The sequence below is a fragment of the Dysidea avara genome, chromosome 3 (genome assembly GCF_963678975.1).
Source record: "Dysidea avara chromosome 3, odDysAvar1.4, whole genome shotgun sequence".
Lineage (NCBI taxonomy): Eukaryota > Metazoa > Porifera > Demospongiae > Dictyoceratida > Dysideidae > Dysidea > Dysidea avara.
In genome coordinates this window covers 15,694,281-15,711,420 of record NC_089274.1, presented here as the reverse complement: position 1 = coordinate 15,711,420, position 17,140 = coordinate 15,694,281, and the positions used below count along the sequence as shown (strand labels likewise).

The 17,140-nt window shown below is 37.4% G+C and overlaps 1 protein-coding gene across 2 annotated transcripts; it reads left to right on the top strand.

Moving 5' to 3' along the window:
- Positions 1-4: 4 nt before the first annotated feature.
- LOC136249595 (sialin-like) lies at positions 5-15,127 on the top strand. 2 transcript variants are annotated; one of them, XM_066041658.1, is made up of 10 exons: positions 5-387; positions 445-473; positions 4,929-5,128; positions 5,174-5,261; positions 8,367-8,453; positions 8,508-8,653; positions 8,704-8,853; positions 12,024-12,156; positions 14,485-14,612; positions 14,704-15,127. In XM_066041658.1, exons 1-10 carry the CDS (start codon positions 158-160, stop codon positions 14,977-14,979), a joined length of 1,467 nt encoding a protein of 488 aa, XP_065897730.1. In that variant the 5' UTR covers positions 5-157; the 3' UTR covers positions 14,980-15,127. The 2 variants fall into 2 exon arrangements, with proteins under 2 accessions (XP_065897730.1, XP_065897729.1); XM_066041657.1 differs by having other exon boundaries at positions 14,374-14,612; positions 14,704-15,126.
- The last annotated feature ends 2,013 nt before the right edge of the window (positions 15,128-17,140 follow it).

Sequence of the window (17,140 nt, the reverse complement as noted above, 5' to 3'; positions counted from 1 at the left end):
TCGACCAAATTATAGGCACGTGGTGATAGGTGGAGACCAGAGTGGTTTGTCCTCTGTCAGGATGGAGGCATTATTAGGATGGTGGTGCGTGTTACTTACACAAGATATGATTTATAGTTCTGTGTGGATCTGATTGAATCTACGGTTGAATTTATCGATGGGTTCAGACGATTGGAAATCTGTGCAGTTGTTGAGTCAGTCTCACAAAAAGAAGAAACTTCACTGGGCGCCCCCATGTTGGTACATCGACTGTCTACCTTTTGTCAGAGCACGATACGTGCTCGTGTTTATGCTTTTCTTGGGAATATGTAACGTGTATGCACTTCGAGTTAACCTGAGTGTAGCCATTGTACAGATGACTGCTAAACACCCTCAACATGGCCAAAGGTAGCTATGAGATTTGTGTTAATGATAAATGATTTTACGTAAAATTTCTTATTCTAGAAATTTTGATTGGTCAAACATGGAAGAAGGTTTGTGAAACTGTATAGAATTGTTTGACTACACATCATATAATTTCAAATTGTTAGAACTGATGGTAAAATCCTGCACATTATTGTAAAATCTAGATCTGCTCTAACAGAAACTAGAAAATGCTATTCATAAAATCCTTTGATCTTTGGGAGATAATGAGGTCTTTAAAATTGCGAAGAAACCTCTAAAGAGGTTCTCTAAAATGGTTAGATCTCCCTGGAGACGTTCTCTAAAATGATTAGAGACCTCCTTATTAGCAGATATATAGGTATCTGCATATCACCAGTTGAGGAATGCATATCTCCAGTTGAGGAATGCATATCTCCAGTTGAGGAATGCATATCTCCAGTTGAGGGAGTCAACACATAGCACACCTCACTATTGATCACTGATATGCTTACAGATGTCACAGTTGATCACCGAGGCAGAGCAGATCAGTGAGCTCCCTTTTATAGATAACAATGATTGTGGGCTTACATTTTGTGCAAGCTATGACATGATGATGTTTTATTCAACCCACAATCAATTTATCTGTCTACACCCACACCATTTTCTAAGTCAGTTAGAGGCCACACACTTAGATATCTGTGGCTTTAAAAAAACCTTGGCTTTGTCTCGGGTATTTAAATCATGAAGATCCTTAACTATTACATGTTATCAAGAGTTCATAAGAAGTTGATGTTATGATGCATGCGCTATCACATACCACATTAACGTGTATGTGTGTGTGAAGTACCATGATCCACCTCTACATGCCATCAAATTGTGGAAGCTTGTTTACTGTGTGTGGAGTGGTAAGTCATGCAAACAAGCTATCCTGTGATGAAAAATGTCATTGGAACTTAATGGACCTGGATTACTGCCTAACTGACGTGTTCTACTATGTCATGAAATGAAGTGAGCATGCTAGAAATTATGGATTATTGTTTTAATTGGTACATACCCTGATATGGCCAATCATTTATTACTCAGCTAATGTTGTAAGCATGCATCAGAATTAACTTTGTATTTTAGGTATGTGATTTAACATGCATGTCTTTCAAGTAATTTTTATATTTTAAAATGATCTATAGCATGCAAAGAAAGTAGCAATTCTTGATCTCAGATTGTAGTACCACTTCTTAACACTGGAGACTGCACTAATCATGTGTACCCAAGTATGAATGGCACAACTAGTCATACAGCATTGTTATACATGCTGCTACATAACTTATATAGTCCCTATGCTATAGAAAGGACTTGCTTTATAATGTTGCCCATCTCCTAGCATCGTCTTATTTATTTGAACATATCTCATACTATTACATTATTGTTTATTTCCTTGGGTAATGACAGGAAGGTTTGATACCAATATCATACATTACATCATTGAATATCACACCTGAGCTACTACATGTGTGCTGTATAGGACTAGCTATATGGCATGGTCATTATAGCTAGTCCTAGGTGTTCTGTGTTGGGAGAGGTAGTCACTCTATAAGATTTCATAACACAATATATACTACAAGTGTGCAACATTTGTCATAAACGTTTGCTGTAAGCTTCATGGATGACTGACAATTCATTGAATGTGTTAATTATACATAATAGCCTATAGTCTATGTCTTGAATGCTCTCTATCTTTTCATTTGTTACAACTGCATGAAAAGCAATTACGGAATGCTGTTTGTAGCAACTGAATCACCTATTATCATTGCAGCCAATTCTTGGCTGCCACCTTTGATTTCCCAACTTTTTTCACCCAGGCTTTTTAAGGCTGCACCATTTTTTTTACAGCTTGGCTGTTTTTGTGTGGATTTCACTTCTTTTTGTACTTTATAAGGCCCCAAAGCTGACTGGTTTGTTTTTACTCACGTTTCTGCAGACACAATGATGATTACTGAAGACGACTTATAAATGTATTACATTGCATGATTTAATTCAATATTTGATAATATTATTGTAACAGCCAGCAAAAGCAGACCACTCAAGTCTAGCTGATTTTGATTGTGAAATTTGATCGTTTATTCATGTAGCTTTGTGTTCTTGGTGAAAATTCAAATCTGCTGACATGGGTGATAAGACCGGTTTTCCCAGACTGGGTCACATATATAAAGTATACCAATGAAGAATTATATTTTTATTGAAATTTCAGCTTTGGTATGGGAGGATATTTAATACAATGGTGAGATAACAGTGCGGACATGAAGAAGAAGAAGAGGTTTAATTTCAGCTTGAGCACTGCTTTTTTCCCTTGCAGTTCATAATGAAATCCTGCATGCTGAATGCTTTATTAGAATAGTTGACTGTTTTATTAGGTATTTTGACTTTAAGTTTCCAAATATATAATTTTGACTACTTCCTTCTTAGAGCTAGCCCTTCTCTTTGCTCTCTCCATGCATCTTTCTATTTATAGGAAGCAACTTTGTAGCTAGTATATACACAGTAAAATTTTGTGCGTCAAGGTATTTAATGTCACCCCTAAACTAGTGTTTTTCTAGTATACTAGAACTAGAACTAAAAGTAGTTTTAGTACAGCCTTTTCCTTTTAGTTCTAGGAACTAGAACTAAACTATAATTCCATTATAATCCAGTTAAAAAACTGGAACTATACTAGAAAAGTGCTGTCTTCAAGTTTTGAACAAGAAATAAACTAATATTAATAGCTTTATAATACCGATACTAGAACTAAACTTAACTTTTAGTACTGCAGCAGCTGTTATTTGAGATTTAGCAGGAACCTGATTGGTGAACTGACTATATCTCTCTCATTAAAGCCTGACTTTAAACATATTTATTTATTAAGACTTTGCAGCACAAATGCTCCTACAGCCTGTTTAAAGTTGTTGCAGAAAGTATGTTTGAAAAGGTGAATATAGGAGAAAAAACCCATGACTGGACTTGGGCAGCCTCGAACCTGCAGCCATCCGATTAGCATTTGAACGCTTACAGGATCTGTCGAGCAGTCAGGATGTTTTCTCCTTGTCATACGAACCTTAAGAGAGTGACTTTCTTATCTTAAAGTACCCCAAGTGAAACCAAGTGGACATTATTTTATTTATTAAGACTTTACAGCACAAATGCTGAAAGATGATATAACCTTTGTAAGAACAAAGGCAACTTTTATTACTATCTCGAGTGGCTTGTGACATTTTAGCAACCACTGCTCTGGTGGAAAAAATATTATCTTCTGGTGGAGAGGTGGCAAGGGGAAACAAAACCATATGACAGACAAAACTTAGAAAGCCAGATCTTCTTATGTAGAAACAAGAAGTATAGTATATGTGACCCAGTCTGAGAAAACCGGTCTTATCGCCCATGTCAGCAGATTCGATTTTTCACCCAAGACACAAAGCTACATGAACAAACTATCTAATTCCACAATCAAAATCAGCTAGACTTGAGTGGTCTGGTTTTGCTGGCTGCTTTTCCCAAGCCCAGTGGCGACTCGTACGTGTGGTGTGGGGCCTTGATGGAGCTCTGGTCAGCCTGGGATGACTGTATGTGGTGGTACAGCTCTGTGGTGTTGAATAAGTACCTCTGCTGTGAATTTCCTTTCATTTTAGCCAGTTTTGAGACCTCAATTTCCCAACACTTGGCCTAATCCATCCCTTGGCCTTCCTTCTCAATATTTGAACACCATCTTGCCCGCCTTCCAGGGCCTCCCCCCCCGCCTCCCATCCCAATTGCAGCTCGCCTGATACAGTCAACCTCGGTTTAAAAACTATCTAAAATGGTGGGAAACTTAGTTGTTGGCTACTTGCACAGTGGATGCTCTGGAAGGTAAAGGAATTGGTGTAAAACATGTGAAAATTTGGTACACATAGCTTCAACCGTTGGCGAGCTACAACACACTAAATACTTAAAACCAGCATTTCTCCATACTTTTAAATAGGCGATAAGCCCGGTTTTCCCAGACTGGGTCACATATATTGTTAGGATATATTTTAAATCTTTGATTATGTTCTACTTCTCAAAGTGGTATAGGATGATAATTCTAATACACTTAGTGATCATTTTTTAAAAGCAATGAATATCTATAACAAAGTATAGCACTATAACTAATACTTACTAAATTGCAGCTACTATAATACTAACTAAAATTGTTTCAGTCATGGATACTAGAACTAATACAAACTATTATTGTGTCTAACAAGGAAAACTAGAACTAATACTAACAAAAATTGTTTTAAACAACAAATACTAGAACTGATACAAACTTAAAATATTTCTGGCAACTGAACTAGAACTAGTACTGTACTAGAACATTATTTGTGTACTAGAAAAACACTACCCTAAACCCACATCTGCATTAACACCTTAAATCAGTATTGTCACTCTTTTTATAAAGTGATTATACTGTTGCTGAAGTCTACAGGGTTTTAGGCAATTGATTCTTTTGAATGACACTTACAATAGATCTTTGTGTTTGTTTTGTCATGCATATGAATAATCATTATCTCTGACATCTACAGGTTGGGTTTTGTCTAGTTTCTTTTATGGATACATTTTCACTCAACTTCCTGGAGGATGGTTGGCTACCAAATTTGGTGGGAAATATGTGTTTGGTGTTGGTGTACTGGTGGCATCATTACTCACCCTAATCACACCACTAATGGCCTACTTCAATCTCTGGGCACTAGTTGCTTGTAGAGTTGTAATGGGTGCTTTTGAGGTGAGGAAAGATGTAAACTGTTTTAATGCCATTGGTGGTATATAGGGAGTGACATTTCCAGCATGGAATGCAATGCTTGGGAAGTGGGCACCGCCAATGGAGAGAAGTGGAATGGCAACCATCGTAGTAGCAGGTAACTAAGTGATGATGTTAATACTACTAGTAAATGTTTGGGCCAGCTCTAACCATTTGTGGATTTCTTGTTGTTGTTATAACTAGGTATAGTATAAGCTAAACTTTAATAATAGTGGTCCTAGCTTGTGCATGATAAGCCATTTGGCCTCTCGTTTATCAAATAAAGAAATCTATTTTAGGTGAAGCGTTGTACGTCTTTGATATCCTGAGGTGTATGAACCATGGGATCTCAAACCTTCTCTGCTAAACTTAATTCTTACTAGCAAAGAGTCTTACTTGTAAGTGCTATCCCACTCGGATATTGGTAAAATGCGGAATTACGGAGTGGAATTTTGCATCTATCAATGTCATCACATGATTCATATAATCGAGTCTTAAGCATGATACATTGGCAGAGTGAATACAGTTGTTGTATCTATATCTACAGTGCAAGTCCTGTTAAAAGTGAATGACAACAGTGAAGCAGAGGACCTTGCAGCAGACAAACCAGACAGGAAAATGGTGACTGTTATGCTATTCTAGTCAAATGAAACTGTAAGTGCTCCCTTGGCGAAATCCTGGCTAATGCCATGGAGAAATTCTGTGAATCCATGATAGCAAGAATGGCACACTGTAGCTAGCTCTGTTCTACTATGCTACTCGTGCATCACTAAATTGTTTCTGTATGCGTGATAACAGACAGCGTTGCAGGATCTGTAACAGGGCTAAGAGAGAAGAACCATCTTGTATTGCTTACCGACTCTGCCTTAATTATTCTGAGCACAATGCCAGATGAGAGTGTAACATTTGCTGGTGGTTAGCTAAGTGTACTGTGTGGAGTGCATGGTAGGCAGAAAATCCTTGAGCAAATCATTTCGGCAGTCCAATTTGCACTGGTCAGTTTCTTCTGCTACAACAGCGTCTCCTTAGTTTATTTGTTGTCAGTCATTTCTATGTTCCTGTACCAGTAATCTGTGTTTCTGTGCTAATGAGAAAATGATCTATGTTCATTCCAGCATGTCTTTATCGATTCCAACTTGATGCACCATGCCAAAGACTAGTATATATGACTTACATGATAAAATTAATGGGCGCAGAATTCCGGTCCAGAATTCCGTAATTCTGTGTTTTGCTATTTACTAATGGCCATCCCACTCAGGACTAAGAAACCTAAAAGCTGTAATATACCATATGGCTAGTAATTTTCAAAGAGTTGAATATTTTGAAGAGGCTCTTGTCTTTGAAATTAAACTTGCTGTTAAAATAAATTAAAAGTAACTCAGTCTTCATGTGATCAAACATTTTTGGCGTGGATACATAATTGCTTGTGCTTTAGCTCAGTACTAGTGATTGTAATGGTTAATCATTACTGCATCTTGTCCAGAACTGCCATTGTTGGGAATTGAGACAGTCTGCTGCAATTCTAGTATAGTCATAAATGATCCAGTGGCTGAATAGAATTTGCTTCACCCAGTCTTCTCTCTAGTGCATAGGGACTGGAATTATTTCATCAGTAAGTCAGATGTTGGCAAGCGTGTATCTTTTGTAATTTGTGACATGGATTTCTGTTTAGTTGAAATCCACCCAGGACTTTGAAATATGCCCTTTTTTGAAATTCAGATTTTGCCTCTTCTGCAAAATAATTTATATGGTAGGGAGTTAGATTCTTGAAATTTTGCTACAGTTGCAGGTATGTGTGTTGAATATGAAACCAAATGATAGCTATTGTTTTCTTGTAATTCTGTTATTTATTTCTGTGTGAGACTCAATTAGATACACAGAATAAAACAGATGGTAGTACTGTTTAGTAGGGTTCCTTCCTAAAATGATGGATGCCACCCAAAATACAGCCATTAATAATCTTTGTCATATGCAATGAAAATCACCTTTATGGAATTGTCTTAGTCAACCTAACATCAAATCAGCATTGAAAGCAAGAAAACACTCAGATATTGATTTTTTTTTTTACAAAAGAATTGCCAAAATCTGATTTTTTGCCTGCCTGCCTGCCTGCCTGCCTGCCTGCCTGCCTGCCTGCCTGCCTGCCTGCCTGCCTGCCTGCCTGCCTGCCTGCCTGCCTGCCTGCCTGCCTGCCTGCCTGCCTGCCTGCCTGCCTGCCTGCCTGCCTGCCTGCCTGCCTGCCTGCCTGCCTGCCTGCCTGCCTGCCTGCCAGCCAGCCACAATTGCGGCCAAAAAGTAGTGGCCACACCGCAATAGCAAACTCACTGGTGGCATGTGCCTTTCTGGTTCCGACAAGAGTATGCCTTCTGCGCTTTGCCTTTCCTTTTGTCTTCAATTACATGGTGATCTTCTTCTTTATGCAAGGAAACCATACCTAGGCATTAATTGTCTTTGACACTTTCCTTAGAGGAGTTTATTATAAATGGAGTTACATATGTAGTTGCTCTTACAAATGATTGCCTGTGTATTTCCATTTATGATATCTTGAGCACAGTAGGGATATAACACTTCACATTGTTTTGATATCGTGCACTACTCCAGTTTGTTTCAGTACTTATTATCAATGTATTATGGTCCCTATATACTCTTGTTGAAAATTCCAATTTTTGTGTACTTGTATCATTATACAGCTACGCCTCAAAACAATCAGAACATGCCAACACAATCAATACACACTGTGACCCCACTCCTAGATGCAGTCAGCTGTGGTATTGCTATAGAAAACTAGACAAGGCAAACTTACGTAGCTCACTTGAGTCAAGAGAGATTGAGATACTCTATTAAAGCAGTCACAACCACATCTTATCTATGTTATAACAAAAATAGTAACAACCTAATAATTTATTAGGGCTCCAGTGATAAAAAGTAGGAAACAAGAAATATGAATGATGGTAGTTATACAACATAGCTACTATGTGGGAAAATCCCTACTTTGGCATTGAACAGTTGGTGCTATGCCAATGTAGGGATTTTCCCCACAGAGTTATGTTTGTATTAGCTACCATCATTTACGTATCTCTTGTTTTGCTACTTTTATTGCTGAAACTGTACTTCATTTTTGAATTGATTATTTTTTAAATTCCTTATCATATTGTTGTGTGGAACTACCAAGTATTACTAGAAAAGATACAGATATGAATGTAATCAGTTGTCTTACTTTTAGGTGTTAACATTGGCAATGTCATTGCTTTTCCACTGTCTGGAGTGCTATGTGACACCATGGGATGGCCATGGGTGTTCTATTGTTTTGGTATGCTTATACATGAAACATTGCTGCTTCACCATTGATGTAATAATGTTGCAGGTTTTGCTGGAGTTATTTGGTTTGTAGCCTGGCTCTTTCTAGCATTTGATACACCTGCCAGTCATCCACGAATATCACCACAAGAACAACATTATATAGAGTCAACCATTCAAGCTGAACTACTATTGAAAAAAAGCCCTTTAAAAGTTGTTTAAGTTGACTGTGTATATGCTTTATTATTTATGGATATATGTAGGATCCGTCAACTCCATGGAAAGAGATTTTCACATCACCACCATTTCTTGGTATTGTACTTGCACACTTCTCTGGAATGTGGGCCTTCTACACACTCCTCACCTGCTTGCCTACATTTCTTGACCAAACACTTTGTCTCGATATTAAAAAGGTTAGCCATTTACCCAGAGCACAGATCACACAGGCTGTACTGTTGTTTTGTGTTCATACATGGACACATGTTTGTATCAAGACTCACGGTAGTGAGTTACATGGCCAAGAAAGTAAAATGGGCATCAATAAAAAATAAGTGCAAGCCACTAGTGTGAGTTATTTCCATGTAGCAATGACTTTTCAATCCTCACTGCAATTGATGTGATGTTTACACCTCAGCTAATGGACATATCTATATATATAAAGCTGAAAAGCTGTCTGTCTGTCTGTCTGTCTGACGGTCACGCTGTTTACTCACCAGACATGGCGCGAATCGACATAGTCTGTGCTGATAATGAAGCGCTCATCATCCGCCTACTCTAAGATTGTTATCACGAGTTCACGCGTGCTTCCGTTCGGTCTCTACAGCGCGTAGAAGGCCAAGGTGTAGAGAAAACTTGAGCAACATTCCTTTGAAAACCACAGCACATACTTTTCAAGTGGTAGAACGCCTGACTAGCGTGTAAGAAGTCGTGGGTTCAAATCCACGTGTTGACAGATTTTTTTCTTTCTACTCAGTACCTTTTTGTGAACACCTTTTTAAAACACGACTTTTAGCTCATCATATCTTGGCATGCAAAGCACGTATCGAGGCGGGACTTTAGCAAAATTAAACGCCCATCATCTGGCAACTCGAGTGTTGTTGTAGCAAATCAATACGTGCTTTTGTTCGCTCTTTATAGGGCGATGAAGGCACTGGTGTAGGGAAGGATCACTGAAAAGTTGAGCTACATTCCTGTCAAAACCACTGATAAACAACTGTGGCGATTTGTGCACCTCCCTTAACCCCAAGTTATTATAACCAGCCAGGGTTCAATCCCCACCTAGGTCATAACTTTTTTTTTTCACTTTTGGGACCTTTTTGATGCACCTTTTTGCTCTATCTGTTCCATGCAAGTCTTCATCTACAAACTCTTATGCTCAGTTTTTCAGCACTGGCACTGAATTACCTCACATAATAGGGACTCTTATAGCACTTTTGGGACAGGGCAGACAAATTGCCAACATATTTGTCCATCTGTGTGTTGGTCCAGTGTGTTGTATTAGAGTAGGTAAAAGCTTCTTTCACCAGTATCCAGAATATCTACATCTTTGTTTTAAGCACATAGGTGTGCACTGACATGAAAAACTGTTTGTTCAGACTTACCTCAATACTGCTGTAGTAATAGGCAGCTTGCATGATTGAACAAATAGTACTGTGCATCTGAAAAATTATAATACTGGAACCATGCAGATCCATAGTTTACACCGAGGAACTGCATCTGACCTGGCACAACTGTTTCACTATCCTGCATGCTTACATGCTTTCACTCTAAAGATTCATACAATACCTTATTGGTCAATTACACTGCAGGTGTTTCAAAACTGGGTTTTTGTATGGCAAGAGGTATATGTGTCACTGCAACATCAGAACTGAAAGTGCATACGACAAGTTCTGAACTTTTGCTTGCCATGCAGTAACTATAACTGCAAATTGTGTTGACTTTAAATTATGCTCAAGTTCATTTCTCTTTGTGACAGTCCGTAAAGTAAACATCAAAATGTAGAAACTGAAACTGTACCGTGTGTACACAACCTGTATGTAATGTAGGGTATACTGTATACAATTGCCTTAGCTCGCATGCAGTTAAACTAATTAGCTGGCCTTGCATGCATGCTTCACTATAAATTATTATGTACTGCATAAGGATCATGTACTTTAAAGCACTATCGACATACATGCTACACAGCAAATATAGGACACTAATATTTATGCTTGGTTCCCAATATATTAATTATTGTTGCATTAGTTCTCATGTAAAGCAGCAAAGGTTTCGTTTGTTCTATACAGCACGTTGAAGTCACTGGTAGGGAAGATGCACTGAATAATTAAACTACATTCCTGTCAAAACCACAAACAATAAACTTTAGTGTTTTGCATCATTAATGACATAAGAAAACCTCATGCTCTTTAAAAAATGTGACATCACCATGTACCCTACATAGCTACATTAGCAGTGCTGGTGTTTAATGCTTAGTCCCTCTTCGTGGCATTAAAATGTTTAATGTGGAGATGGTCCTGCACATAGGGCAGGTACCAATGCTAGTATATAATATATTCAACTTAATATCACACACAAACAATACTTGTATCCATACCAAGTCACTCACCTGTTATGAGACAAATCATGCATTGGATTTTTTTCTGTCGCATATTCCCAGCCAGTTAGCCGTTATTGTTGTTATTTCTTGCCTCCTTTTGTTGCCATCGAGATATTACTATAGTAATTGTTTTATGTATATTGAAAAGCAGTATAAGTGGTGCCAGGTGTTCTGTGAAGTTGGCGATTCAAAATTCTATCACAAGCAACTGTTTTGAATGAGACTACCTGGCCTTGTATGACTTGTAATCACTATACAAATTTAATAATTGCAATTTCTGTGTACATTTTACATGGTCAAGGTGATATGATTACCATATGATACAAAGAAGTTTTGCTGGTGCATTATTACAGCTGTAAGGTGTATTTCAGCCGGTTACCTGGCCTGCATGCTGGCCACATAAATTGTTGTATCTTGAATTTAGATCACATACCCATGATAAAATTTATACCAATGCAATTGATTTACCAAAACAAGTGAATTCCTCCTTGCAGAAATATCTTCGCTGTAAAAAGTGTGCAACTAAAAGTATCTGGTAACCGAAAGAGCTGATGTCAGGAGTAGCCAAAAATGAATAGTAATACATGCAACTAACTGTAATAAGCAAAGTTTAGTATTGGAAACTTATCATTCACTGACTCGTGTTCTACATTCAGTCTTGCTGCATTCCCGATTAATTCCATTTAACCTTTAATTGGCTAGTAATTTGGAAGCTTTTCCTCCATACTGACTATTGAAAAAAGTGGCCAAATTACTAGCCAATTAGGAATTAATTGGGAATGCAGCAAGACTAACGGGTCACTGATAAGGGTCCAATATTAAAACTATGCTTATTACAGTTAGTTGTATTACCATTTATTCTAGGCCACACCTGATATCAGCTTTTGTGGTTGCCATGGACACCTTTTTTTTTACAACCAATTGCATGGAAGATACATTCTACATGTACCGTATGAATTGGTGATAACATTATGTCATCATTTATAGAATGGCTTCTACTCCGCAATACCATATGTGTGCTTGATAGTGGTATCACTGTCGTGGGGACAAGTGACAGATTTGTTGAGGCAGCGTAAACTAGTTACCACAACTGTGATCAGGAAGATTAACACTGCACTAGGTCAGTGCAATAATTTTGTTACTGTATAATACAAGAAGCTCTTCAGGTGTGGAAAGCTTTAGCAATATAGTACACTATGATAGTAGTGTATAGTAGGGACCACAAAGGAGTAGGCGTGGCCCATGAAAAATATCACCCAAAAAACAGCCTCAATTTCCCCTAACGACGATCAGGCAGTATTGGTTAGGTGAAACTAAGCCCAAACAAGCTTTCAGATCGACCCGAAACACTTTCAACAAGTTGCTATGGAATTTTAAAAATAATTTATTTAATGGGATTTTCTACTGACTGAGTAAGTAAGTAAGTAACTGACTGACTGAGTAAGTAAGTAAGTAACTGACTGACTGAGTAAGTAAGTAACTGACTGACTGAGTAAGTAAGCAAGTAACTGACTGACTGACTGATGCCTTCAGACAATTTAACTCGATAACGGCTAAGGCTACAGGCTTGATTTTTTCACTGTTCGACATTGCTTCGGCCCGACAGGTGCCTTTTAGCATACCGCAGTACATGCAATGCCTTCTTCATGGACTTACCAGTGTCCTCCTTTGTGTCCCATTCATCTTTGCTGACAGCGAAAAGTGTCGATTTGGTGATAGCACGTGATGGCTTCCCTTCGTAACGGAAATCATCCGTGTTTGTCATAGTGGCTATTTTGATTGCAGAGGTGCTTTTCAAACAGTTCTTGATTCATACTGCTGTGTAACGGGTTGAACATAGCCGACAACGAAGCGTAATGGATACTTCACTTTTCAGACAATAATAGAGAGCTTGCATATGAAACGTGGGCTTAACAACAGTTGCTAGGTCAGCCATGTTTGGGGGAAAAATGCGTGCTACAGCTGTTCTCAATGGTTTGGCGAAGTACAGGGCATATTCATTAGGTTAGTCACTTGTATAAACTAGGATAGCTGTAGTCAAAATCCCACAAAGCGCTATAATTCATGAGAAATCTACCGAAAATTAATATTATGCTTGTATATGTTAAAACCTACTTTTGATATTTATTTATAATCTTATCCTAGCGTCTGGCAGTGATACTCGTTGTGCGTAGCTTGTGGTGGCAAACCAAGAACATTCATCACAATTAGTCCCATTGAAATTTGCCCCCAACTATGGCTGAGTAGTAACAGTTGTCAAGCAATTTTTGTACGCGCATTTTGTATGCAAGCTCTCTATTGATATAACTGGGACGCGCGGCACCATTTCTTTCTTTCGGTATGCGTGGATTGCAGAGGTGCTTTATGAACAGTTCTTGATTTGAAATGCTGCGTAACGGCTTGAACATAGCTGACAACGAAGCATAATGGATACTTCACTTTTCAGACGATAATTGGGGCGCGCGCCGCCATTTCAGATGCGGTGCGTGGGTTCACCAGTCATAATTATTATTTACAAAAATAAGTTAACAAACAAGTACACAGAAAAATTTGAAATTTTCAACTAGAGTAGGGACCATAACACATCGATAAAAAGTAGTAAAACAAGCTGGAGTAGTACACGATATTAATTCACAGTAAAACAATAACAAGTGTTATGTCCCTACTGTGCTCAAGATACCATATGGAAATGCACAGTAGGGATATTACACTTCTTATTGTTTTACTGTGATTTAATATTGTGCACTACTCCATGTTGTTTCACTACTTTTTATCAATGTGTTATGGTCCCTACTCTAGTTGAAAATTCCAAATTTTTCGTGTACTTGTATAACTAAAAAACAATAGGCAAAATTAAATGCTTTAATGAAGTATTGAAAAGTTTGGTTTGTACTTTCCCAGTATTGTTATATATAAACTGCCTAACTGTTAAACTAACAATTTAGTGTCTATTTCTATGTAGTGTAACATGCAGGTACATGTTATGGATAATAGATGTATGGTGTAGTCTTGTAACATTTGTGCATAGTTGATATGTGACCAGATTTTAAAAATTTATCCATCAAGTTAATACTAGCACGAAATAAAACTTGTCGGGAAAGTAACTTTACACAACTATATGTATGTAAGTTTGATATGTTAAAAAACCTAAGAGACTTGTTGGTGGGTATGTAGCTGAGTGGTGTGTGGCAGCCGAGGTCAGCTTATGATTTAACTATAATATTCAAATTAGGAGATAATATAAAATTACAGAACTCTAAAAAGAGTATAACATGTGCAATATGTTCTCAAACAATTAAAGTCAAGATCGTGATCAATGCTATTTTTTTTATTTCAGGTGCGTTATTATCAGCATTGTTTTTGTTAATGTGTGCTTATTATGGAGACACTACTAAATGGGCAATAGCATTCCTGTCATTGTCTCTTGCATGCTCTGGATTTGGTACAGCTGGTGCAGTTGTTAATAATCTGGACATTGCACCAAAATATGCTGGAATTTTATTTGGCATAGCCAACATTATGGCCTCAATACCAGGATTTGTTGGACCACAGGTGGCCAAAGCTATTGCCAAGAAAGTGAGTGTGTGATACATGTAGTATGTACTGGTATGATCATTAATATTGCGTGTTATATCATATTTTGAATGTATTAATATTGTTACATTAGCCAAGTTTTGAGACATGCAATGACAGCTGCAAAGATCCCACATCCATTGATGTCTACCGACAAGAATGGAGACTTGTGTTCATTATTGCAGCTGAGGTGCGTATCTTTGGAGCTCTTGCATATTTGCTACTGGGTAGTGGCAAGAAACAGTGGTGGGCAGATGGTGTTGAACGTGGAGACAACAAAAAGACAATCCAAGTATCTTCACCATCGTTGTCTTCTATCCCTAAGGACGTGTCATCAAATGACTCCAATAAAAATATAAATACACAATAGTGACTCAGAGAGTTTAATTATAACTGTTGTACAGTTACTATGAATAGGTATTACCTAATCACTGTAAGAAGAATATTTATCGTTAATATGCATCTGATAAATCTCTTAAGTGTGTATCCAACCTATATTAAGGATAATACAATAATACACTTCACTTTAGGGGCCAAAGTGCTAGTTTACTATATGTTACACATTGTCTGTTCTAGTGGTGGGTGACTAGAAACGTGGTGACTGTTCTAATAGACTACAATTTTGTGGTTTATAGCATAGTATGCTGTGCTTATACAGCAGTAAGTGCTGGTCATGATAAAACTATATCTTAAGAAATAACAGTATTAAAAATTCAAGGATGTATTAGTTAAGGTGCTTCTTTATGTATGCTTTGTGATTCATAGAATCAATTGAATCATATTTATATAACTTTAATAGCAGTCTTTTAATTATACTCTCTAATAGAACACTCAAGATTCATCAAAGTTTACAACAGACATGGATGATATTCTGAGGGGACTGCCTAGGAAGAGCTCTGAGAAGGTGTTTAAACAAGGTGGCTTTAAAAAAAATATGAATAAAATGCGACTGTTCTAATAGAATAATTGACTGCTCTATTAGAGTATATCTTTTTATTATCATTAACCCAGGGGCGGATCCAGAGTTTGGAAAGAGGGGGGGCACCTTTCTGAAAAACAGTTGAAGACCAAAAAAAAAAGAAAAAAAAAAAAAAAAAAAAAAAGGTCTCGACAATAATAGCTAGTTATCCTTACCAACTATATCACGTCTGTTATGTAAAATAAAATCCTATTTATAGCTTCATAGGTAAGCTACACTGCCTCATGAACATTGTGACTGCTTTATTAGAGTAATTGATTGCTCTATTAGAGTATCTCGATCTTGTATGCAATTTCTTGAAGGGGGGGGGGGGGCATTTGCCCCAAATGCCCCATCCTGGATCCGCCACTGTAACCAACTATAGTATGGGTCATTCACCACTTATACTGATGGGCAGCAAGATATATGTGACTGGATTTACCTTTTCACACAAAATTTGACCCATTTTTTGAACCTTACAATTTCGTAACTGTTTAATCGTTGCATATAATCATCTGAAATTTTCCATGAGTGAAGCTACAGTATCTGGCTGCATTTTGATATCAATCAGTGTATGTTATGACATTTATTTGCTGGTATATAAAAAGTGTGAAAAGGTACCTTTTCCCAAATCTGGTCACATATAGAAAATAAAATATTGCATGTGTAAGCTTGACATTGCATGCATGCATGGTCCAGATGTGAATATGTGTATTGAAATTTCACAGATACTCACATGCATCCACAGAGAGTAACTGGAGTCAATTGTTGTAAAAATACAAAATGGAAATCCAAATAATTATATGGAATTTTTCTACAGACAGTTGAGAGTGTATTGTTTACTGACTAAGACTTACCTGATATGTACATATTCACAGGGCCAAGGTTTGTAACTCTAAGCAGCCAGCCAGTGCAAACAGTTCTAAATCTAAACAAGAGAAAGGGTAATTGTATAGATTAAGGGTGCTCTGTACAGTTTGCGTAAGGCTTCCCAAGTCACATGGTGAAACAGGTTATCTTTTACGTTGATGATATTATGGTTGTTAATTAGTCTGTGACTTACTACTAAATTTTTAGCACCTGTGTGTTAAACAACGGTCACGCCCCTTGCTATTCTACACCCTTATGTTTAAAGTCTGTCATTTTTCACCCAAAAGGCATGAAAATTTTGGATGAGTTACTGTAGTAATTTTGCTAAAAAAGGCGCTTGTGGTTTTTTGATAGCAACTTCCGGTGACAAATAGCTTCGAAGGAAAAGAAAGATTGGTGGCAGTGTTAAACCAAAAGTTGAGTGTCTGATGATTGAGAAGCTAAAAGACCAAAATAAAAATGCACAATAGTTTGTACTCTTTTGTATAGTGAGTGTATCATGAAAGTATCAAGGCTATTTCAATTTTTATCTGAATGTGCATGCCATGATATATATTCCACCACATGTGGCAAATACTAAAGAGAAACACTGCTTATATATAATTTGTCTATATCTAAAATTATCTATGTTAGTAAAAGGGCGCCCTGCTATGTAGGATGTTTCTGAAGCTGCCTGGAACTTAACAAGTGAATCAATTTGACT

Excerpts from the sequence above, each read along its gene's own strand:
- LOC136249595 (XM_066041657.1), top strand. The coding sequence starts at position 158 with ATGGGTTCAGACGATTGGAAATCTGTGCAGTTGTTGAGTCAGTCTCAC. Across the intron at positions 388-444 it reads CACCCTCAACATGGCCAAAG|AAATTTTGATTGGTCAAACA; the intron begins GTAGCTATGAGA and ends TTCTTATTCTAG. Across the intron at positions 474-4,928 it reads TTGGTCAAACATGGAAGAAG|GTTGGGTTTTGTCTAGTTTC; the intron begins GTTTGTGAAACT and ends TGACATCTACAG.